Source organism: Lactuca sativa, chromosome 1 (genome assembly GCF_002870075.4).
Source record: "Lactuca sativa cultivar Salinas chromosome 1, Lsat_Salinas_v11, whole genome shotgun sequence".
Lineage (NCBI taxonomy): Eukaryota > Viridiplantae > Streptophyta > Magnoliopsida > Asterales > Asteraceae > Lactuca > Lactuca sativa.
In genome coordinates this window covers 73,521,541-73,547,168 of record NC_056623.2, presented here as the reverse complement: position 1 = coordinate 73,547,168, position 25,628 = coordinate 73,521,541, and the positions used below count along the sequence as shown (strand labels likewise).

Below are 25,628 nucleotides of genomic sequence, written 5' to 3'. Positions count from 1 at the left end.
CTTTTAACTCTGGTAGCTCTAGTATGGCTGCAGGGAATTTATTCTTAAGAGAACAATCTCTTAGCTTGAGTGACTTCAAAGAAGAAAAGTTTGTCAAGAAATGAGGTACAGAGGAGCTTATGTCGACCCCAGAAAGATGGAGTTCTTCAAGTCCAGTTAAGTTTTGCACCAGGTCCTTGAGGCTAGGACTGTGAAGCTTTAGTGAATTCCCTGACAAGTCTAAAGAAGACAACTGAATCAACTGCGAGATTTCATTCGGGATTTGGCCACTAAACCCGGAATAAGAGAGATCGAGGCTTCTTAATTGCTTTAGACGAGCAATTTCAGATGGGATTTGAGAATCACCAAAGTTGTTCATGGAAAGGTTGAGTCTCTGAAGATGAACATGGTTGAAGAGGGTGCTGCTGGAGTTGATATGCCCACAAAGAGACCTCTCGCTCAAGTCAAGACTGATCACATGACCATAGTAAATGGTGTTGTTGTACTCCGAATTCTAACACCGAGTCAAACCTACAATTAACCCCATTAGGATCTAAGACCAAACTTTCACGTATTAGGTCTAAATATGGTCCACTAACCCATCCCATAAATAACCCAAGCCTATTGGGCCCTGGTGGGCCCAATACCACTTGGGTCCTCAAAGGTCCACTAATGGCCCAACTATGGCCCACTTTTCCAAATTGGGCCCAAGCCCTCATATGGGCCTTACCCTAAAGCCCATATAAATATTCTAGTCCACATGATTGCTCTTGGATGGCCCATCAATAGCCCAAACACCAAAGCCCAATAGAAAGGCCCAACTCAAGGCGCAAGCAAAATTGGGATTTTCACATGAAATGACGATCAGGGTTAAGTGTTCTCACTTAACCCATTAAGTCCATTATTACACTAAGCCATCGCACAATGGAATCAGTAAGAGTCATAACTTCAGTCCACTAGTCCAAACGCAGGTCCCAAAAGGTCCAAACCAACAAACCCAAAATTAGGGTTTTCTAAACCCTAATTAGGGTTTCTAGCCCAATCACAAAGCAGCCCAGCCCAAGATTAAGTGTTTAGGCCCATTAGGGTTTCACTAGATTGGGCACCACCCACTGCCGCCCTGGGCGGTGGTGATTGGCGGCAACTCATGGTGGCAGTCGGCGGCAACCACCATTTCCAATGGTGGTGGTTACTTTTCCAGCCAAAACATCGCTTAGACAACATAGTACAACCAATACACACCCAAATACACACTAAACGGGCACACACAGCCACCCTCGCGGTGGCATGTGGTGGTAGGGAGCAACAGCCACCACCTCACGGTGGTGGTGGTGGTGGATTCTCTTGGTCCCCGATCGAGCAAACACACACACGCTCGTAAACACGAGCTGAACACTGAAATACTCCCAACACAGCCACTTCGGGTGGCAGGTGACGACTGAAAGCATAGAAATGGTGATCCAAGGCCACCGACGACCCTAATCAACATGCACGACGCCCATCGCAGAGAGAATGAAGGAGAGGAGGTATATGGGTGGCTATGATTCTTACCGAGCACCTCATGTTCATTTACGGCTCGCACAGTGGCGAACACAACCTCCTTTTTACCGATCTCGACGGTCCTCTGGTTGCATATAGCACCTCCGACAACATGTGTCGTAATGGCGGCATCGTCGGCACTGTAGCGGCAGCGACGGGTCTTGGTGTTGCAATGACAGCGAAAGGTACTCCCATGGTGGCAGCTGAAATCCCATGCCCTAGGGTTAGGGTTGAGTCGTGTATACGAGAGGGAATATAGACCACCGGTTGATCCCGCATCCCTCCAAACTTCCATTTGTTTTTATCACATCCAGCCCCTCCTTACCCGATTTTCTTCAAACTAAGTCCAAAAATTTACCTAATAACCCCCGCCCTCAGAAATCTTTACAATTTGAATCCGGAATTTACAATTTAGTCCTTTATTCCCAAAATCTATTCAAATTAAGTCACAATAATTTACCAATCAACCCCTGCCTTCATAAATATTTACAAACCACTCCGGAACTTACACTTTTAACCCCCAACGTCTTAAATCGTGACAACTAACTCCTCGAGGCCAACATCCTGCTATATTATTATTGATTTTAGGCTACTATTCATATAAACCCTTATCCATTTGTCTATTTAATATACAGGATGTTACAATAAGTGCATGGATTTGGCCCCTGACAATTGTATGAAAGACCAGGATGTGGCTCATGACATCTGTATGAAAGACCAGGATCCAACCTTGGCAACAATATGTAAGACTGGGATTTGGCCCTCGGCAGGACAATTACATGTAAAAGTATGGTTTGGTCTATAACACTAACCTTTTTTATGTTTGGTATGTGATATTTTGGATAACTCATTAAGCTTTTTGCTTACAATTTATATTTATGGTTTCAGCCTTTCAACTACATTCGATACTAAGGGAAAGGACCCGATGTGATGGCACAACATCTTCACCTCATCATTTTCCGCACTTTTAGATATTGTACTATGATGATTTGACATTATACTATGTAATGGTTTTTAAAATAACTTGATGGCAGTACTTCTTATTTAAAAATGAAAATTTTTATCCTAGTTTGTGGCTGTTACAGGTCATTGTGGTCGAGGAGGCAGAAACCGTGGCTGCTTTAGTGGTGGACAGTGCCAACATCAGTCGTCGACACCTTTGTGGGTGGGGATTCGAATCTACTTAGTCCACAACAACAGTTGTCGGGCCTACTACCAAGCCCTCAAACAAGAGCCCAACAACAAACATTAGAGCAACAACATGCAACAACCCATCATTAGGAGCGTAAATGAGTCGAACCGAGCCCGAGCTTGGCCAGGATTGGCTCAGGCTCATTTAAGTTATGCAAGGATTGAGCTCGAGCTCGGCTCGATTCGAGCTTTATTGTACTGAGCTCGGCTCGATCTCGTGAAGAATTATACAAGCTCGACTCAGGCTCGATATCGACTCGTTTTTTGTCTGATGAGTCTAAATAAACTTAAGCTTGGTTCAAGCTCGTGAATAGCATGTTTATTAATTCCCTACATCCCTAATTCTTCAAAAATGTTTTTATTTTAATATATAGATATAATAATAATAATATATATTATATATAGGCTCGTTTAGGCTTGCGAGCTCACTGATTGAAGCTTGGCTCGAGCTTGTTTAATAAACGAGCCTCATATTTAGGCTCGAGATCAACTCGGGCTCGTTTAATTCGATCTCAATTTGAGCTTTTAGCAAGTCAATGCTGAATAGTTTGGGTCACTTACACCCCTGCCCGTCAGCATTCTTCTAGCAAACCTCTTATAACAGGCCTACAAGAGTATCATTTTTTTGGCCCATCCGTGACCTCTAGCCCACAACAGCAAGCCTGCATAAACACACCTCATGCCCAACAACCACCATTGATAAAGGGAGTTTACGAGGCGGTTCGGTTCGAATAGTAAAAAAATTATGAACCATGACCACGGGACGGGTACCTAACATGCACTAACCGAAACAGAACCGAATTATGAAATAAACCGAACCGCATTGGCGGGACCATGAATTTTGATATGGGGGTACAAACATTATCAATATATATTATATGTAGTTATCCAATATCGGGGATTAAAAAACATGTTATAATCTTTTTAGTTGGGGATACAATAACATAAAAAATGTCTATAAATAATATTTTTTATATATATTAAATAATTTTTTGGGGGTACTGTAGTACCTCCAACGCTCCATCTAGCTCCGCCACTGTCGAACTGAACGAACTGTATGAAGGCGGGTAACCACGGTTCGGTTCATGGGTACCCGCTAAATACAAAAAAATCAAAACCATTAATCAAAAATAAAAATTATCAATAAGCCATCAAGTTAGAAAATTTGTTGAAGTTCAAATTATATATTATAATTTATATAATAACTATAATAATAAAATTAACCATAAAAATGTGATAAAAGTTCTAAACTATGGATTCAGTTTGTTGGGCTATTAAATAAAAAAACAATATTGATTGCTGTGAGTATGTAACATTGGAACGACACTGGATCAATCCATCAGCGCGTAATGCTGCCCAGCAGCCCACTACTATTCCGCAAGTGTTTCACACAAATGGCATCGTCGTCGTTGACGTCTCCGGTAACGGAGGAGTAGCTAACGTTGAATGTGAAATGGAGCGGAAAGGAATACACCGTCAGAATGTGCGCCGACGACTCCGTTGGTGAACTAAAACGATGCATATGCCTACTGCCCAACGTACTCCCCAAACATCAGAAACTTCTTTACCCTAAAATCGGATCCAAACTCGCAGATGATTCAGCCCTTCTGTCCGGTCTACCCATCAAATCTTCTCTCAAAATGACAATGATCGGTATTGAAGATGATATAATCGTGGATCAAGCCGATGCTCCAGAGATTGTTGCTGATTTTGAAATCGGGCAAGATGAAGCTGTCGACATTAAAGACAAAAAGGTCAACAAGCAGAAACTAAGGAGACGTGTTGATCAATACAAGATTGAATTCCGAATTCCATGTCGAAAGGGGAAGAAGCTTCTTGTATTGGATATAGACTATACTCTATTTGAACATCGGTCAACAGCAAAAAAACCGCCAACTCATGTGCCCTTATCTTCATGGGTTCTTATAAGCCAATTTATGCAGAGCATGGCATCATCATATGGTCTGCAACAAGCATGAAATGGGTCGAATTGAAAATGGGACAGCTTGGAGTACTGAGTAATGCTGATTACAAAATTACTGCTCTGTTACTAAGAGAGCCATAACTAAACATAATACGCAATACATAAATAATAACATACTAACATTCGAGAGGTTCCTAAAAATTCAGGAATTTAGCAAAGTTGTGGAGGCCCAAAAAAAAAAAAAAAAAGAACCAAGTCAAATCAGAGATTATAAAAGTAACGAGAATCGAGGATCGAGAAACATGCATAGCTGCATACAAGCCATTCGATCAAATGGAAAGGCTCAACAAGGTTATTGCTTTTGGATGAGAATCGAGAAACATGCATAGCTGCATACAAGCCATTCGATCAAATGCATGAGACAATTATGGTATTCTCATTCCATCTTACTTTATCTGATTCGTGAGTTTATTATATGCACTTGAACATCTATATTCTTCAAGCATGCTTAACATGATCATCATTTGAACTTGTGAGATGCAAGCTGACTTTGTTTTACCAGTTATTAGCAAATGAATGTGGTATCCAACTATCGATTGTAAGCATTAAAACTCCCAACGAAATTTACGTTTTTATCCCCTCCTCTTTTCCCTATTATGCAATATAGCTTTCAATGTGACCCCCTTAATAAAGTATATATCTTGGAATGTTTTGAATCATGTTTATGGAAAATTTGCAGACTGTAGAGGCATTGGCTTCCAAAGGGTATAATAGTCCATTCATATTTTGAGACTTTGGGCCATACCATTCTGTCAACAAGATTTGATTGTATCCATAATGACTTTAGAACCATGCCACTAGAAGTTGTGGCTGGAAATCATCCCCTTGTGACAAGATTAGTAGAAAATGGACTTCATTTACATGTTCATTTGGATGTTTCCCTCATTATGTCCCAACTTTCAGTAAATCATAATATTGGTCCCTCAGTTTAGCACTTTGTAGGGTTTTGGTCCCAAAATGTTTTTTTTTGCAATTTCACTCCTTATTACAAGGTTTTATATCGGGTTTTGGTCCCTGGATTGTTAAATTTAACCAAATGACTATTTTACCTTTGAATCAAACTTGGAAAGTCAGTATACCACAAAGATCACTTTTATAAATCAAGGTATCATATTATTTCTGTTGAAATCATGTTCAAAATTTTTATACATGTATATATATTTATAAACATTGTTGTGAACCTACATACCTCATCCATGGATTGAGATGCATAATGGCTATAGGTAAGGAGGAGTTAATCTCAATGTTTAATATCTTTTAAAAGAGTCTTAACACTTTCCATTAGAGGAATTATTCAGATTGTAAAGTTGCTGCAAGCACCTATTAAGGACTCAAGAAGGTGATCAAAGAAGATTGTAACATACAGCTATATACGAATTGAAAACAACTACATACATAAAGAGATACACATACTCAAATTTCATTTAATGATAGTGTTTTAGGGTTTATATAATTTGGTACCTTTGACATAATGATGTGGCATTGGTTATCTTTTATATTAAACCCGTTTTTTTTTTGGAATTTATTGGTCACGTATGATCCAGGTCTTATAACCTATTTTGTAGTAGTTTATTGGTAAAATAATAATTATATATTATACTAACAATGGCTTTCATATATGTTGGTATATATAGGGAGTGGTTCAAATGAGAACCATAAAAGATTAAGAACTCTAAGAACCCCATTTAATTAGTAAATATTTACACGATACTCTTATTAAACATGTTAAAATACTAATTATTTGTGTTTTTGGTATTAAAAGAGCAAACTTATAATTTTTACAGTCTAATATTTTCATCCGTATATGCTCTCATATTTTAACACAAAACTTAAATACAGATTTACACAGTCCATTTATAGTTTAATAAAAAAAATTCACAACTTAATACAAACTGTTTTACAATAATTCACTAATTCAAAGAAGTCAAAAACTCAAACTCTACCAACACATGCTACCACCAACCACATGTATTAACATAGTAGACGTCATTTCTTCCAAATCATATCTGTAAATAAAGTTATGCATTAACAACTTAAATACTACATTCACAGTCTAATAAAGTCTATTAATTTACTCGTAATTAATTTAATGCAAAACAATTATAAAAACTAATGGATTCATACAAATTTATACAACAGAAAAATATATATTCATAAGAAAATTAACACAAAAATTTATACATAAATCATTCAAATTTTAACACAAATTATAAAAAATTCATAGCAAAATACAATCAATTCACAGTTTAAACAGAAAATCCATAGTTTAATGCAATCAATTCACATTTTTAAACACAATAATCACAGTTTAATATAAAAAAAAATTCACAATTTAATATAGTTACTTTCACAATTTAATTAAATATTTACAGCTTAATGCAGTTATTCAAAGTTTAAAATACAAAAATCATAGCTTAATACGTAAAAATTCACAGTTTATTACAATAAATTTATAGTTTAATACAAAAATACAAATTCACAACAATAATATTAATTTAAAATTATTAATACAGACAATTCACAGCTTAATATACAAAATTCACAGTTTAATATAATAAATTTCACAATATAAGACAAAAAAATTATATTTACAGTCATATTTTCAAATTAAAACTTAGATTTAGACGTTAATATATGAAGACATTTATATTTATTAAATTGTGAATTTAATATATTAAGTCGTGAATAAAATTTACAACGTAATATACAATTTACAGTTTGGTATACAAAATTCATCAGATACATTGTGTGCACCATATAAATTCACAGTTTAATAGAGCTTTTCAGTACTCTCATTCACAGTTTAATAATCAGTTTATGATTCTCATTCATTGTATTTATAACATAAAAACATATTAATTCATGCATTCATAGTAATTAACTTAGATAAAACTAAAAAAATAGTTAAAACATCACAGTTCACAGCTTAAAAAAAACAAAGTTCATATTATTTGAGAAAACACTAACATAATAACACACATTTTAAATTCAATTCTCAGCTTAATAACAATAAAACATAAAGTGAATAAAAAGTTGATGCAAACATTATAAAAAAACATAATAAACATGGATTAACAACTTAATAGTAGAAAAAACTATGTTTAACAAAAGTAAACAACAAATGAGAGATTAGAACATTATATTCACAGCTTAACAGAAATAAAAAAAAAGTAAACAAATATCAACATACCTGATGCAAATATGGTGTTGTTTCACTAAAGATCATAGAGAAAAAGATGAAGCTGAGTTGGCGGTGCTAGACTGGAGTAGCAAGGCAGTAGTTTTGGTGGCATTTGACATCGATCTCAGATCTAGTCCGTCAACCTCATCAGAAGTCGTAGATCTAAAGGCATAAATCATAGATCCATAATCAAAAATCATAGATCTAACGTCAGAGATCATAGATCTGGACTAAACCGCTTCGGGTCTGATGAAAACAAAGGATTTTGAAGGTTGAAGACATACATATATGGTTGGTAGAGGTGGTGTGGACCAGATCTGAATAGATCTGGTGGTCTTTCATGGAGATCGAGAAAAAAAAAAAGTTGAAGGTGGGACGAAGATGTGTCATCAGAGCTCACAGATCTAAACATCAGTGGTGGTGAAAATCAATGGTGGAGTAGATTAGTTGTGGTGGTGGAGTAGATCTAGACTTGAAATGCATTAGCCACACAAGATCTAATGTAGATCTAGTGGTGTTTCACCTTAAAATTAAGATAAAAAGATGATGCTCGAATATGATGGTGACAATGGCCAGAACTGACGTTGGTCAACGGCGGCGGCGTCGGTAGATGGGCAATGGTGGTAGTTGATGATGATAGATGGAGGGTTTGTGTTTGAGGTTTTGAAGGTGCGTGGAAGTGTTTGGATGCAAGAAAAAAACTTAGATCTTATTTTGTAGTTTAAGTTTAGAGGTTTTTAGGGTTCTTAACATTTACGGGTTCTTATTTGAACTTTTACCTATATATATATATATATATATATATATATATATATATATATATATATATATATATATATATATATATATATATATATATATATATATATATATATATATATATATATATATATGAATCTCTAACTATCACAACCCATAATATGAGGTTGTGACTACTAGCTAATAACACATATAAGAGTCTGATATATGATCATGCTATCATAAATGATAAACTTAAACAATGAAAGTGATACTATATGATACATCAAAAATCTTACCAAAGTCTACTCAAATAAATCCGATTGAAATGAAAACAATCTTAAAACTTAATACACACCACACTGGTAAAACAAATTAGAATCCCTTAAAGGTCTTGTACACCTTCTTGTTACCCTTTAAACTTCAAGCTACAACGCCTCCTGAGATACATGATAAGTTAAGTTCAATGATGGTAACTTTACAGTTTTCTATCAGTTAAAAATACTGCATCAGCAATAGTGAAATGAGCATCTCAAAAAACATGGTTATAATATTGATTACATACAAAGTAATACTTTAGTCATGTACGAACCACTATAACATAACTTTCAAAACTAACATTTCTTTCGTAGGTATCATTATGAACTTATTATAAGAGAAAACAATGCTTGAAACATAGACTGACATTAAATTGTGGACTCAAAATGCAACATTCATATCCAAGTTCAAATAAAAAACATTTTCTTGAAAAAATAAAATATAAAAGCATTATACTTTTTTGGATGACATGCAGAAAACAATTTCGATTTGGTTGAGACCACATACCCAAAAGTAATTATCATATTGAAATATTTAACGAATTATTGTACCTTGGTTTCTCCTAGTGTTACGAAGAGGCCTTACCCATCTGTCCTTCCTCTTTGTGATCTGATGACTATACCTTTTATGCAGATTGTTCCCGATAGCAATCCCAACAACCAACCCACTTCCAACTCCGCAGAATACGATGATCCAATCAATTGTTTCGGTTGGGAAGAGAGATTCAGACACACTACTTGTTGGTGGAAGTCTTGACACCTTTGGATGATCTTGACATTCCTTGGATAAAGGTCGTCCACACAATCGGGGATTCCCGATGTAGGAGTTGTTATCAAATGTATCAAACTGTTTTCCTTGTGGTATGCGCCCCTCAAGACGGTTGAATGACACGTTGAAGATGGAACGGAAACCTAGTTGCACCAACTGTTGAGGAATTTCCCCAGATAGGTCGTTTCCAGAGAGATCCAAAGCTTCAAGATTCTTTAAGTCCCCCAAAGATGGCAGGACACGTCCAGTAAAATGATTGTTGGAAAGATTGAGTGATTGAAGGCCTCGAAGATGTTGGAGTGATTGTAGGATTTCTCCTTCAAAATGGTTACAAGAGAGATCAATGGACATATCTATGGTTAAAATACGATAGTACTCTGTTCTGACACCTTTGTGTATTAATGTCACCGAGTACATGAAATTTGTAAGCACATGTTTGGAGGATATATTAGTTTCCATAACAGATGATACGCCAAGATTTCCAGAGCTCATGGCATGCCATGTTTGAAAGTAATTTTGGTCCAACTGACCACTGAAACGGTTGTTAGAGAGGTCTATGATCCGCAGCATAGGGAACCGTGAGGAAACAGCAGTGGAACCGTCAATTGGACCATGTAGTTTGTTGGACCGCAAAACCAGAACTTGCAGCCTGGGAAGAGTTCCCAACCAAGAAGGAAAGACATCATGAAAAGAGTTATCTTCAAGAGAGAGAACTTGCAGCCTGGTACAATTCATCAGTGATCTTGGCAGTTGACCGGTGAATCTATTTTCGCTCAAATCAAGTTCTTTCAACTGGCTTCCAGGCTTACAAGCACTCATCATTTTTCCGTGGAAGTTATTTCGTTTCAGATTCAAAGACATCAACGAATTGCTTAAGATGCCCAAACATGAAGGAAGTGTTCCGCTCATGTTGTTAAAAGACAAATCTAATTGTTGAAGAGATTTCAATTCACATATGGATGGTGGTAGTTCTCCTGTCAGACTATTCTGTGGGACAGAATAAATAACTGTGGATTGTGATGGAATTGGTAGTCGTCCTCGTAGCTGATTATTCTCGATAAAAATTACTTGTAAATTTGTCCATGGGAGAAAATGAGGATGCTGATCAAAGCCAGTGATGGAGTTGCCTGAAAGGTTAATCAACTCTAATGTTTCCCGACTGTTGTTCCAGATCCACACCGGTACCAGCCCATCAATTTTGTTGACGTCAAGAAGTAGGAATCTCAATTTATTTTGGAAGCGCAAAAAGGCAGGAAATTCCTTCAAGTTGCATGATGATAGTCCTAACTTATGCAATTCTGGTAAAGTGGTATTGGTGTAGTTGTTGGTGGTTACTAATGATATCCTGTTATAACCTAAGCCTAATGTTTGAAGTTTGTTGAGTCCTAGGAACATGTCGAGCTCTACCCTACCACTGAAATTGTTTCTACCTAGGTGAAGATACTCAAGACTTTTGAGGCTGGAAAATGTGTTTGGAATTGGTCCTTGCAATTGATTCATCTGAAGATTTAAATATGTTAGTTGGGTGAGGTTGAACAACCAGGATGGTATACCACCGGTAAGAGAATTTCTGTCCATTCCTACCTCACTAAGTTTGGTTAGGTTGGATAGAAAGAGTGGGATTTCGCAGTTTATGTTCATATCAGACAGATAGAGTTTACTAAGTTTAGTCAGCTTTCCAAGCCAATTGGGAAAGCATCCTTTCTCAAATCTGCTACCATTAAGTAGCAAACCATCGAGATTCAAAAGGCTTACCAATGAAGGAACTGAGCCTGTGAAGTGATTTTCACCAAGACCCAAGTAAGTGAGTTGCGTCATGTTAGAGAGTGAACGAGGTATATGCCCCGAGAAAGAGCATCCGGTAAGGGACAAGACAGTCAGATGGTTAAGGTGGCTTAGGGATTCTGGTACAATCCCAATGAAACCTGTGAAGTCTAGTATCACTTCTTCAAGTAAGCTGATGTTACGAAATATAGGAAGAGAACCAGTGAGGTCGGTATTGAATGCCAAATCAAGAACTTTTAACTCTGGTAGCTCTAGTATGGCTGCAGGGAATTTATTCTTAAGAGAACAATCTCGTAGCTTGAGTGACTTCAAAGAAGAAAAGTTGGCCAAGAAATGAGGTACAGAAGAACTAATGTCAACCCCTGAGAGATGAAGTTCTTTGAGTCCTGTTAAGTATTGCACCAGGTTCTTGAGGCTAGGACTGTGAAGCTTTAGTGAATTCCCTGACAGGTCTAAAGAAGACAAATGAATCAACTGCGAGATTTCATTCGGGATTTGGCCACTAAACCCGGAATAAGAGAGATCGAGGCTTCTTAATTGCTTTAGACGACCAATCTCAGATGGGATTTGAGAATCACCAAAGTCGTTCCCAGAAAGGTTGAGTCTCTGAAGATGAACAAGGCTGAAGAGGGTGCTGCTGGAGTTGATACGCCCACAAAGAGACCTCTGGCTCAAGTCAAGACCCATCACATGATGACCATAGTACTGATCATGGTCATGGCTGCATGCCACCCCCTCCCATGAACAACAATCAAAACTATTGTTCCAAGAATGAAACACTTGAGAGTCATAAGCAGCACAAGCAACATCATGTTGATGAATTATGGTTTGTTTAAACTGAAACAAGGCTGAGCATTCTTCATCATGGCTTGGTGATGATCCAGAGCATGTTAGTGTCACCAACACATATAGAAGGGAGATGGTTTGCAAGAACTTGAAGTGATTCATGAATGTAGCCATGAAAAATGGGTTTTATTTTGTAGTTGTTTATGGTCGACATGCAATTCTCATTATATATAAGCTAATAGCTAGGCCATTAGTAAGTTTAACAGTGTCGGTTAATGGGAACATTAAAAGATATAGCTGAAAAAGAAACTAATCGATCAATAGGAAAAACACTGTGATTTAAAAAATAAAAAATAAACTAACTACAGTAATTAGTAAAAACACTTTAACCGTTCATATGTTTTATTCTTGGATTTTTTTTTAAATCACTAACTCATCGTCTTTGATGGTAATTTCAATTATTTGTTATGAAAATGAGTGGATTTGGGGTATAATTTATCGGTAAGGGGTGAAATGTGTCCAATAAAAAAAATCAGTTTAAATGAAATTTGTCAAACAAATGTAGTCGCTAGGAAATTGTTTGAAGTGCATTTAGATTCTAGTATAATTAGTATCATAACCTTTTTAATATAGAAACAATAGATTATTATTTGAATAATATAATTTGATGATCATATTTGATATATTAATTAATAAAAACTTTAAAATAAAGGACATAAAAGATTGACGGTCATTATGATCCATTTCGACTGTAGTACAGGAAATTGGCTTCTTTTAATTTGTTACTCAACTGGTGCAACCCATCGATATTTAAGTTTTTTCATAAACATTTATTAATAAAAATATTATCATCCAAGATCTAAGAAGATATTTAATATTTTTAGAAAAGACGTAATTTAACTTTTTTTTTTATTTACTCATTAACATTTGATATGATGATATGTGTAAGTCTATGCTATTATATTGGGCAAATTTCTTCCAAAAGTCAAAATTTTAGTTCTCTTAAGACATTGTAAGAAGTTCAATGAATTTTTTAGAGATTTGGAATTGGCTATAGTTCGTGAAACCTGGGAGGCTGGGATAGTTGAGTTTCCACCATTGTATGGCTCAAAGGACGAGTTGCCAGAAAGTCTGTCAAACTTGGGTCTCTCTTTGGTCTTGACCATTTAATTTTGTTGTTATTTATTTTTATTTTTCACATATTTATTTTATTAATGTCACCTTTATCTTTTATTCTTGTAATTTCTGCAAATTATTTTTAGATCATATTTGACTAATTGACTAAGTGATGTTTGGTTGTCAATTAGGAAACAGTTTAAAATAAGAGCAAAATAGTTATTTTACAAAACATTGCTTTTATTTATTTATTTATTTATTCCACTTGAAGGATGAAAAGTGCTGCAAAACTTTATTTTAGGGACTAAAAAAAACGTAATATTTCTTTTCGGGCCAAATCCACAACTTTAAAAAAAAAACACAGTAGTGGAAACGGTAAAACAACCTAAAATAGTAAAATATATTATAAAAATTCACATATGAACGACAACAATAGACAACCATGGAGGTAAACGATCAAGCTAACTTTTTTGATAGTGCATCTGTTATCTTCTTAGATACTTTTTAAAATTACAAATTGATGTATTAATTAATTGGTTCATCTGTTTTTTTTTGTTTGATATATTTTAAAATGACAAATCAAGGTTTTTAATAGTTCATGTGAATTTTCTTTTTAAATGCAATTAACTCATAAATCTTTGTATTGGTCAAGTATAATTGGTGACAATTTTAATTTGTTGACATTAAAATCAGTCAAATTGAGTCGTATATTATTGATCATGGATGCAACATATATTTAAAAAAAAAAATGGAAAGGCTGAAGAAGGTTATTTGATTTTGGATGAGAAACATGCATACAAGCCATTCGATGAAATGCCTGAGGCAGTTAAGGTATCCTCATTCTATCTTACTTTACCTGATTCATGAGTTGATTATATGTACTTGAACATCTATATTCTTCAGGCATGCTTAACAGGATCACCATTTGAACTTGTCAGATGCAAGCTGACATTGTTTTACCAGTTATTGGTAAATGATAGTGGTATCAAAGTATCCATTCTAACCATTAAAAATTCCAACTAAATTTACTTTTTTTACCCCTCCTCTTTCCCCTGTTCTGCAATATAGCTTTCAATGTGACACCCTTAATAAAGTTTATATCTTGGAAAAAAATTTGAGTTATGTTTATGCAAAAATTGCAGATTTTAGAGGCTTTGCTTTCAAAGGGTATATATAATAGTCCCTTCATCTTTTGAGAAGACTTTGGGCCATATCACTTTATTGACCAAACAAATCATGATTCCAAGGGTTTGTTTAGATATGGATATATGAATTCAATGCCAATGCAAGAAATTTGTCTCCAATCGAGATCACTTCTGTAGGAACAATACTCATATTTTAAAACCTAACTTTATAGCAAAAATAAATTCTGATTTTGCTGACCTAAATGCTACCCCCTTCCTTTGAAAAATGTTACATTTTTTTATTTCTTTGTGAAAAAAAATATTGAGGGTATAATAGTCAATTAATAAAAATAAGAATTTAAAATGAGTATAAAATATTTAAAAGTGTTAAAGATAAGGATTTGGGCAATTTTGATATTTTGAAAGCTTATGAAGAGTATTTATGATATTTAGAAATTAGATTGGATAAATACGATATTTCGATGTTTAAGAATAGCATATACGAAATTATCTCATCTACTTGTCTGAAGTATCAACCAAGCAAAAAATGAAATCACATAAACCTATCGCGTAGAGTCATTGATAGTTGTACCAAATCGGCTTGTTTTGACAAACTATACGAGGACCAAAGGTGTAATTTTGTCTAAAATATATTAATTCAAATACAAACTACCGCTAGTGGAAGACTTCAACATCTTTCTTTATCTATTAAATATTTAAATGTAGCAAAATTGACAATCACAAACGTGTCACACGAACTTCTTTGATTGTATGTATGTTTACTCGTTAGATACTTATAAAATCACAATTCACGAACCAAGGTATTGAATGGTTATGTTTGTTTCGTTCACATATATATTTTAAAATCACAAATCAAGATTTTTACTGCCTCATCAACTTTCTTTTTAAATGCAATTCCGATCATAAATCGTTTTATTGGTTAAGCATAAATGCATAATTGGTGCAATCTTAATTGTTTTATATGAGAATAAGTTAATTTGAATACTAATTTATTGATAATGAAGATAAAAAGAGCCACAAACATTTATTTGGGAGAATGAAAACATAAACGTCCTTTTCGGGGTCGAATCCATACTTTTCATAAAGCAGAGTGAAGCAAACCGTAAAATAACCTAAATTATATTAAGGGGTTGTTTGGTTGGTTGGAATACCTATGAAATTTTAGGAAATTTGAATCTAATTCCACCGGTTTCGTAGGTTTGGTTGTATGGGTGAGCATTTGGACCCAACCGATACCGAAACCAGTTTGGGAGGAATGTAAAGACTCTAGACCAGACAACATTCATTACGTGTGGTGCAATTCGATGAAGTGTATGGTACATTAATTGCATTGGGCCAGTACAACATTCATTATATATGGTACAATTCGAGAACAAACTAGTCCAATACTTGGAACTGTTTAAAAAAACGGAATTGGAAAATTGACAATCCAAGAATTGATAATCGGCCTGACTACATAAAACAGGTATTGATCCAGGTTTAAGGACAGGTTTAGGTCCAGTCTCGATGCTCATCCCTATATGGTTTAAGATAAACTTTCTATTCGGGGTCATTCTATCAAGAGTATAAAGAAATTTTAATTAAGATACGTTTTATTATAAACCAAAACTATATTTGGAGCAAGTTGTAAGAGCTTTTTGATTATCTTCAAGAGGTCGGGAGTTGGACGGTCTTTCTTTTTATTTGACAACCAGCTAGAATTACTCGGACCCAACCAATCTGCCCTACATAACCCGGCCCAAATCCATCCCAACTTGTGCTTATTTATAGCTTTTGACCAAATTTTATTTTTTATTACAATTTGGTCCTTTTATTTAGTTTGCCAAAAACATTTTCTTATTATAATGCCCAAGTTTTAATTTTTGTTATAATTTGTTTTTTTTTTTCAAAATTTGCCCAAATTATTTACAAACTTTATATTCATATGTTCTTTTATTTTTTACAACTTTGTTTTCATCTTTTTGAATCTTTTTACACCTTCTTTTACATCTTTTTTTTACAGCCTTTGTTTTTTTACAAAAATATTTTTCACAAAATTTTTACAAAGCTTTCACATATTTTTAGTTATAAACATTTAGTAAACCATGGTAAACGACTGGCTGGTCTAACGGCTTGAGTAATTTTTATTTGGTTTTACTTGAGGAGTTGGGGGTGGTGTGGGTCGACTCCTCCTTACTTTTATGACAATTTCAGTTTCCTTTATTTATCTTTATCCACCTCCACCTCCTGCTCCTTCCCCTAAAATGCCATTAAATCAACTTATGGACACCTCCACATCTCTTTACCCTTTTCGATTTCTCACCATCTTCTTTATCCCACACAGCCACACTTTGCTTACAAATCGAGCGTCAATGCAACACTGGCTACCACCAGCTCTCCTCTCATGAAGAAATCTGTATGGAGTTAGAAGAAGTGACGACAGAAGAATAGGACAAGTATAATAATGTGGATGTAGAGACGGTGTAACCTAAATCCAAGTTATTGTACCAGGAGGATTTGGTGATAAGACTAAGATGTTCACCGTTATGCACAGGATGAAGTTCTGGTCACCGCCCACCACGTATTCGATGAAATGCCTAGGTCGCTTCTTATGTAATGTTTTCATTGTTCTACCTGTACTTTATGTATGATTCCACAACAAAATTTCGCATTGCTGCTCTATTATTTGTTATCTCAAATCAATAATTGTTCGTTCTTTTAGTTTATATAGAATTGGTTATGTTAATAGTGATTGAAAACATGATAAGTTACAAAATATATCTGCACTTGAACCCACTACTTCAGGTCATTGGATGAAGACACATCAGGTAATTCTTAATGTTACCTTATTATATATATAAAAACTGGCGATATGTTTTATAACAAAAACAAGTAGCACCATTCATTGAATATGAAGATTTGGAGACTGGAGTGCATAATTCACTATTCAAAGACTGCATAGTTATTCTCAAGGGTGGAACCTCTTTAGGGCTTCAGTGTAATTAGTACTAATATCCTTCTCTTCATTCCCTTTCTTTTCCTGAATTTTAAAACTTGAGAACAGGATTTTTAGCTGTAAGTCAAATGAAAGTTTTTGAAATCATGAAAGATAATGGATGAAAACATATTCGTGTGGCTGAATTTGTGTATTGAAGTTTAAAAGGTATTTGTGTAATTTAACTGAAATCAATTGAAACAGTCCGAGTAATAACCTTGATTTATTGTTAAAAGAATTATTAAATTTTATACCAACGGTGAATTTCGCTTATGTAATTCAAAAACATATCATATACATGAATTTCACTTGAAAATATATAATATACATGAATTTCATACTATCACAACCCCAAATCTAAGGTTGAGGTTGAGGTTGAGGTTGTAAATACTTATCAATAGCTTACATAAGAGTCTATGATCATGCCATCATACATCAACGATAAACTTAAACAATGGAACTGTATGATACATCAAAATCTTATAGTGAAAGTCTACTCCAAGAAATGTAATTCAGACAACCACAAACTTAAACGTAATATACACTTACTATACATGGTAAAACAAACTGAAATCCCTTGAAGGTCTTCAACAACTTCTCCATACCCTTCGAACTTTAAGCTATGACGCCTCCTGAGATACATGTTAAGTTAAGTTCATTTCTGTTAAATTCATGATTTTCTAACTATAGAAAATGCTTCATCCACACTCCATAGTAAAATGTTGTCTCAGAAACTATATCATAACTCTCAAAAAGTAACATCCTTGTCATAGATATTATGATGAAGTAATTATAAATACATACCATGTTTAAAACATAGACTGACATCACATAACTAATGGACTCGACAAGTAATTTATCCAAGCTAAAATAAAAAGATTTATTCTTTAATATTTTTAAGTTAAATATGTTAATAAAACTTTCTTTGCTAAAATGCATATTTGACTTGCATATAATTTAACTGAATCTTTTGGCAAATGAGATAAATGACAAAAAACGCAACTAATTGTTGATAATACAAAGTTGAGATGTATGACAATTAATCTCACAAAGATATTGTTAGGATTACTTTAATTTAAAAATATAAGTTTAAAAACATATATAGAAGTATCATACTTTTTTGGATGACATACAGAAAACATTTTCCATTTGGTTGAGACTACATACATATAAACAAATTATTATCTTGAAAAATTGCTACCCGTTATTTAACGAATCATTGTACCTTAGTTTCTCCTTGTGTTACGAAGTGGCCTTACCCATCTGTCCTTCCTCTTTGTGAACCGATAACTATACCTTTCATATAGAAAGTTTCCAATAACAACCCCAACAACCAACCCACTTCCAATTCCACAGAATACAAAGATCCAATCAATTCTTTCACTCGGGAAGAAAGACTCAGACACATTGCTTGCTGGTGGAACTCTTGGCACCTTTAAATCTTGACCTTCCTTGGATAAAGTTCGTCCGTACAGTTGGGGATTCCCTATGTAAGAGCTCTTATCGAATGTATCAAACTGTTTTCCTTGTGGGATACGCCCCTGAAGATGGTTGAATGACACATTGAAGATGGAAAGGAATCCGAGTTGCACCAACTGTTGAGGAATTTCCCCAGATAGTTCGTTTCGAGAGAGATCCAAAGCTTCAAGATTTGTTAGGTTCCCTAAAGATGGCAAGATACTTCCAGTAAAATGATTGTTGGAAAGATTGAGTGATTGAAGGCCTTGAAGATCTTGGAGTGATGCTGGGATTTCTCCTTCAAATTGGTTACAGGATAGATCAATGGACATGACTACGGTTAAAATACGATTGTACTCTGTTTTGACACCTTTGTGTATTAAGGTCACCTCGTATTGCACATTTGTGAAGACGCTTTTGGAGGATATAATTGATTTCATAGCAGATGATATACCAAGATTTTCGGAGCTCATGACATGCCATGTTTGGAAGTAGTTTTGGTCCAAGTGACCACTGAAACTGTTGTTAGAGAGGTCTATGATCCGCAACTTAGGAAACTGTGAGGAACCTTGAATTGGACCATAAAAATTGTTGGACCGCAAGACTAGAACTTGTAGCTCCGCAAGACTTCCAAGCCAAGAAGGAAAGGCGTCATGAAAAGAGTTATCTTCAAGAGAGAGAATCTCTAAATTCCTACAATTTGTCAATGATCTTGGCAGCTGACCCGTAAATCTATTTTCGCTCAATTCAAGTTGTGTCAACTGGCATCCAGGCGTAAGAGAATTCATCATTTTGCCCTGGAAGTTGTTTCGTCTCAGACGCAAATACATCAACGAATTGGTTAAGATGCCCAAACATGAAGGAAGTGTTCCGCTCATGTTGTTAAAAGACAAATCTAACAGTTGAAGAGATTTCAATTCACATATCCACGGTGGTATTTCTCCTGTCAGATTATTATTTGAGACAGAATATTCAACTGTGGTTTGTGGTGGAACTGGTAGTTGTCCTTGTAGCTGATTATTACGGATAAAAAATCCTTCTAAATTTGTCCATGGGAGAAAATGAGGATGCTGATCAAAGCCAGTGATGGAGTTGCCTGAAAGGCTAATGAATTGTAATGTTTCCCGGCTGTTGTTCCAGATCCACACCGGTACCAGGCCATCAATGTTGTTGTGGTCAAGAAGTAAGGCGGTCAATTTATTTTGGAAGCGCAAAAAGGCAGGAAATTCCTTCAAGTTGCATGATGACAGTCCTAACCACTCAAATTCTGGTAAGGTGGTATTGGTGTAGTTGTTGGTGACTATTAATGATATCTTGTTATAACCTAACTCAAGTGTTTGGAGTTTGTTGAGTCCTAGGAACATGTCGAGTTCTACCCTACCACTGAAATTGTTTCTACCTAGGTTAAGATACACAAGACTTTTGAAGCTGGAAAATGTGTTTGGAATTGGTCCTTGCAATTGATTTATTTGAAGATCTAATACTTTTAGTTGGGTATGGTTGAACAACCAGGATGGTAAACGGCCAATAAGAGAATTTTTCCCCATACTTAACACATTAAGGTTGGTTAGGTTGGCAAGAAAGAGTGGGATTTCAGTACTGTTTGTGTTCATATCAGACACATAGAGTTCACTAAGTTTACCCAGCTTTCCAAGCCAATTGGGAAAAGGTCCTTTCTCAAATTTGTTACCATAAAGTGCCAAAACATCGAGATTCAAAAGACTTACCAATGAAGGAACTGAACCTGTGAACTTATTTCCACCAAGAGTCAAGACAGTGAGTTGCGTCAAGTTAGAGAGTGAACGTGGAATGTGGCCCGAGAAAGAGCAATTATAAAGGGACAAGACTGTCAAATGCTTGAGGTGGCTTATGGATTCTGGTATAATCCCAAAGAAACCTGTGAGAGGTAGTATCACTTCTTCAAGTAAGGTGTTGCCATGAAATTCAGGAAAGGAGCCAGTGAGGTCGGTGTTGTTCGCCAGATCAAGAACTTGCAACTTAGGTAACTCAAATATGGCCGCAGGGAATTCATTCTGCAGGGAACAGCTTCTTAGTTTGATTGATCTCAAGGAAGAAAAGTTTGCCAAGAAATGAGGTACAGAGGAACTTATCTCGACCCCAGAAAGATGGAGTTCTGCAAGTCCTGTTAAGTTTTGCACCAGCTTCTTCAGGCTAGGACTATAAAGCTTTAGTGAATTCCCTGACAGATCTAAAGAAGACAATCGCATCAACTGCGAGATTCCATTTGGGATTTGACCACTAAACCCAGAATAAGAGAGATCGAGACTTCTTATTTGCTTTAGACGACCAATCTCAGAAGGGATTTGAGATTCACCAAAGTAATTCATGGCAAGGTTGAGTCTCTGAAGATGAACAAGGTTGAAGAGGGTGCTGCTGGAGTTGATATACCCACAAAGAGAGCTCTCACTCAAATCAAGGCCGATCACATGACCATAGTACTGATCATGGTCATTGCTGCACGCCACCCCATCCCATGAACAACAATCAAAACTAGTGTTCCATGAATGGAGCACTTGAGAACCATGAGCAGCACAAGCCGCATCATGTTGATGAATTATGGTTTGTTTAAACTGAAACAAGGCTGAGCATTCTTCATCATGGCTTGTTGATGATCCAGTGCATGTTAGTGTCACCAACACATATAGAAGGGAGATGGTTTGCAAGAACTTTAAGTGATTCATGTATGGAGCCATGAATAAAAAAGGGGTTTTATTTTATAATTGTTTATGGACATGCAATGCTCATTATATATAAACCATGAGTAAGTAATGTCAACGTACAAGCATAACCAGATAATCACCATGGCTTTGGCCTGTGGGTAAGGGTGAAGGGGAACCAATAAAAGGTATAGCTGAAAATTCAACAAATAAAGCCAAAGAAAAAAGAATTTTGGAATTTTTAAAAATAGACCCAAGTACAAGAAAGAAAGAAAAAAAAAAGATCAGTATGTATTGCTTTTACCTTAATTAGTCGGTTTTTTACTTTCTTTGTCACAAATTTGATGGCAAATTGGCAATATTGAAAACTTTATAAGTTAATATGTGAAAAGTGGAAAAATAAGGGATGAGCCCCCCTTTAAATAACCAGAAGATCTATATCATATCAGTATGGTTAAAAAGGTGGCCTTAATTTATTGAATTGATTAAGTTCAAAACCTCTTTGTGACTAAGATTGAAGAGTTTGGGTTGTATAAGTTGTTTGAAAAATATATATAACGGGTTTTTTTGGAAGTGTTCTACAAAAATATTGTGTTTTAATCGTGTAAGTGATTAACTGTCCATATTTCCGGATTAGTTTAAGATAGATGTAATGATTCTGTCTTTGAAAATTGTCCATACTTAGTCGTAATAATAATATATTAATAAACACTTTAATATGTAAACAAAGTAGCAATTTTACAAACTTTACCGCTCTTATATACACCTTTCTTGTTCAAGAGGGACAAAAATAAAAAACAAAAAATTATTCATGCCGGAATTATAATTTTCAACAAAATAGAGATGAAAAATATAACTTAACGTAAAATAATAATAATTTAAATACAAACAAAATTTGAGTAGACTTATGGAAGACTTCAAAGTCTTTCTTTTGTCCTGTTAATTGTAGCAATAGACAACCACAAATGTGGAGGTAAACATCACCCCAACGTCTTTAATGGTTCATCTGTTTTCTTCTTAGATGTTTTTTCTTAAATCATAAATTAACGTGTCTGGTGGTTCATAAGTTACCATTTTAGATGTTTTTTTATTACAAAATACAAATCGTTGAATTTGTTAGATATTATTAGGGACAAATATGAAAAGAGAAATTGTCAGGAAAGTCATAATATTTTCAGAAAAGTTACACTTTAGCCTTGAGATTTTTTTAACATAAAAGTCTCGATTATTTGTAAAAACACGATAATATGTCATTTCCTATTAAAAGAAAAAAAAATGTTAATTTGGGCCAAAATGAAATAATTGGGACTTTTATGTTCAAAAAAAAACTTGGGACTAAAGTGTAACTTTTCCGAAAATATTGGGACTTTCCTAACAATTTCCCATATGAAAATAAGTTAATTTTGTGTTATACACTCATTTTGATACATCTCTTTACATATTCTCTTTATATATATTGAAGTCTTCATTTTCTCCATAAGAACTCTTTTATAGAGTAATCTATCGACACCGTATATATCTTACAAATATATCATCCATGATCTAAGAGAATGTGTAATCTTTTTCGAAAATATTTAGTTTAAATTAATTTATTTACTCGTTAACAATTGTATGAATGTGGGTTTAATCTATTATGCACCTCCATTGAGCAATTTCTTCCAAAAATAAAACATTGATTTTATATATTTCATATCAATGTAATTGAAATTGCATTAGGTCACTCATGACTACATTTCTTTGTTATTATAGACTTGTGTTGATTTGTATAACCTAGGGATATCAAGAGGGGCAAACGGGACAGGTGTTGCATACCCCTACCCCCCACCCCCCACCCCCCCCCCCCCCCAAAAAAAAATTAATAATAATAATAATAATAATAATAATAATAATAATAATAATAATAAAGGGATTTAATCATGTCCCCACCCCCATTTTTTTTAAACAAATACCCCTATACGTAATCGGGATCCTAACTGGACTTTTTCACATCCCTAGTAGAACCGCGCGGACCATGTTATATATAGGGTTACATTTTGTACTTTGGCTATATAATACAACTTATATCTATGGTTTTTTTAGTTGTACTATCATTTTCAAGCTCATAGATAATAATGCTCTCCCATCTACATGCAGGGGCGGACCTGGTGTGGGTTCCGAGGGGTCTTGGGCCACTACTCGATTTCTTCTCCTAAGGATAAAAACTTTCTACTGTCAACCACCAAAAATATTACCTAAAAAAACATATTAATAGATTATTTTTTATACATAAACTTTTATTTGAAATGATAACTAAGGATGATATGTTATGTCAAGTTCTAGGTTTAAACTTGGTGGCAACAGTTTTAATAAAAAAAAATTACTAATAAAAATGATAAACTTATTTCTACTATCAACAGGTACCAAACAAAACTTACGAATATATTATTTTTTACGCATAACTTTTATTTTTAATGCTAACTATGGCACCAAAAAAATAATTTCGATAAAATATAATAACATAGACCAAATAACGAGTTCAGTGTGATTTATTTTTATTTTTATTCCTAAAACAAATTAAAAGTTATTTTACAAAAGGTGGAGGAAGTAAATTATTGCAAAACTTTATTTTAGGGTCTAAAAACATAAAACTTCTTTTTGGGCCGAAATCTTTTATTTTAAAAGAAGATTATGAATGGAAACTGTAAAATAACCTAAAACACACGAACAAACAGCTACAAAAGACTTTAAAGGTCTTTCTTTTGTCATTAAGTGTAGCAATAGAGAGAACCACAAACAAGAGATAAACATCAACTAGACGTCTTAAATGGTTCATTTGTTTCCTTCTTAGATATATTTTAGAATAATAAATCAACGTCTTTAAGGGCTCATCACTTCTCTTTTAATTAGATGTAATTTAAAAAAGTTAAATCATTGTAATGGTTAAATATTATAAGCGATAATTTCAAATTTTTATATGAAATAAGTCAATTTGGAATATAACTTATTGGTAACGGATCAAATATGTGCGATAATAATAAATTATGAAGAAAAAAGGTCACAACAAGTTAAAAACTCGAAGTGAATCTAGATGCAAACAAAGTTAAAAAAGTCGAAGTGAATCTAGATGCAAACAGTATCATAAATTGTTTAAATTTTAAAAATGTAGATTATTATAGGATTAAGATAACTTTTAGTAATCATATTATTATCATTATCATTATCATTATCATTATATACTTATAAAGGAAGCATTTTTCCTTTCACCACATTCATTTGAAACTCTCATTCATTTTTCCTTTCACCACATTCATTTGAAACTCCCATGACTTTTCAATTTCTTTTAATAATGATTATAAGTTGGTTAATAAGGTTAAATAAATATAAAACCTAATGTGTAATCATATATAAACTAAATTTTAATATTAAAAGAATATATTTTCTTCAACTTGTAAAGTTATGTTTTTAACTTTTAACATATTATACTTAATTTATTAGGTCTAATAGGTTATTGTATGTAAACCATTATCATTTTAAAGCTACAACTTTTGAACAATTTGTATAAAATACTTAAATTGTTAATTTAAATATAACCTTACATGATCAACTTAAATATAAATTTTAGTTCAACTTAAACAATCTAAATAATATTTTGTAAATAGTTAAAAGTAAAAAATTGTAGTGTCTTTCTAATAATGATTATAAGTTGGTTAATAAGGTTAAATAAATATCAAACCTAAAGTGTAATCATAAATAAACTAAATTTCAATATTAAAATAATATTTTTACTGCTACTTATAAAGTTATGTCTTTAACTTTTAATATATTATACTTAATTTATTATATTTAATATATTGTTGTATGCAAACCATTATCAGTTTAAAGCTACAACTTTTGAACAGTTTGGACAAAATACTTAAATTGTTAATTTAAAACAACATTATTGGGTCAACTTCAATATAAATTCCAGTTCCATTTAAAAGACCCAAAGAATATTTTGTGAATGGTTAAA

At 34.1% G+C, this 25,628-nt stretch overlaps 3 protein-coding genes across 3 annotated transcripts; 1 reads left to right on the top strand and 2 right to left on the bottom strand.

The window, feature by feature from the left end:
* Nucleotides 1–3,564: 3,564 nt before the first annotated feature.
* Nucleotides 3,565–4,897, top strand: LOC111916585 (ubiquitin-like domain-containing CTD phosphatase). Its single transcript, XM_023912245.3, has one exon. The coding sequence runs from the start codon at nucleotides 4,191–4,193 to the stop codon at nucleotides 4,686–4,688; it is 498 nt and encodes a 165-aa protein (XP_023768013.1). The 5' UTR covers nucleotides 3,565–4,190; the 3' UTR covers nucleotides 4,689–4,897.
* A 4,567-nt stretch (nucleotides 4,898–9,464) lies between these two features.
* On the bottom strand, nucleotides 9,465–12,443 carry LOC111916553 (receptor-like protein 7). Its single transcript, XM_023912216.2, has one exon. The coding sequence runs from the start codon at nucleotides 12,441–12,443 to the stop codon at nucleotides 9,465–9,467; it is 2,979 nt and encodes a 992-aa protein (XP_023767984.1).
* A 5,356-nt stretch (nucleotides 12,444–17,799) lies between these two features.
* LOC111916679 (receptor-like protein 7) lies at nucleotides 17,800–21,777 on the bottom strand. The gene is made up of 2 exons (XM_023912354.3): nucleotides 18,730–21,777; nucleotides 17,800–18,136 (listed from the first exon to the last, which is right to left on the bottom strand). Exon 1 carries the CDS (start codon nucleotides 21,674–21,676, stop codon nucleotides 18,731–18,733), a length of 2,946 nt encoding a protein of 981 aa, XP_023768122.1. The 5' UTR covers nucleotides 21,677–21,777; the 3' UTR covers nucleotides 17,800–18,136; nucleotide 18,730.
* Between the last annotated feature and the right edge of the window lie 3,851 nt (nucleotides 21,778–25,628).

Coding starts and splice junctions, on each gene's coding strand:
- LOC111916679 (XM_023912354.3), bottom strand. CDS start 21,676: ATGGCTCCATACATGAATCACTTAAAGTTCTTGCAAACCATCTCCCTT.
- LOC111916585 (XM_023912245.3), top strand. CDS start 4,191: ATGTGCGCCGACGACTCCGTTGGTGAACTAAAACGATGCATATGCCTA.
- LOC111916553 (XM_023912216.2), bottom strand. CDS start 12,443: ATGGCTACATTCATGAATCACTTCAAGTTCTTGCAAACCATCTCCCTT.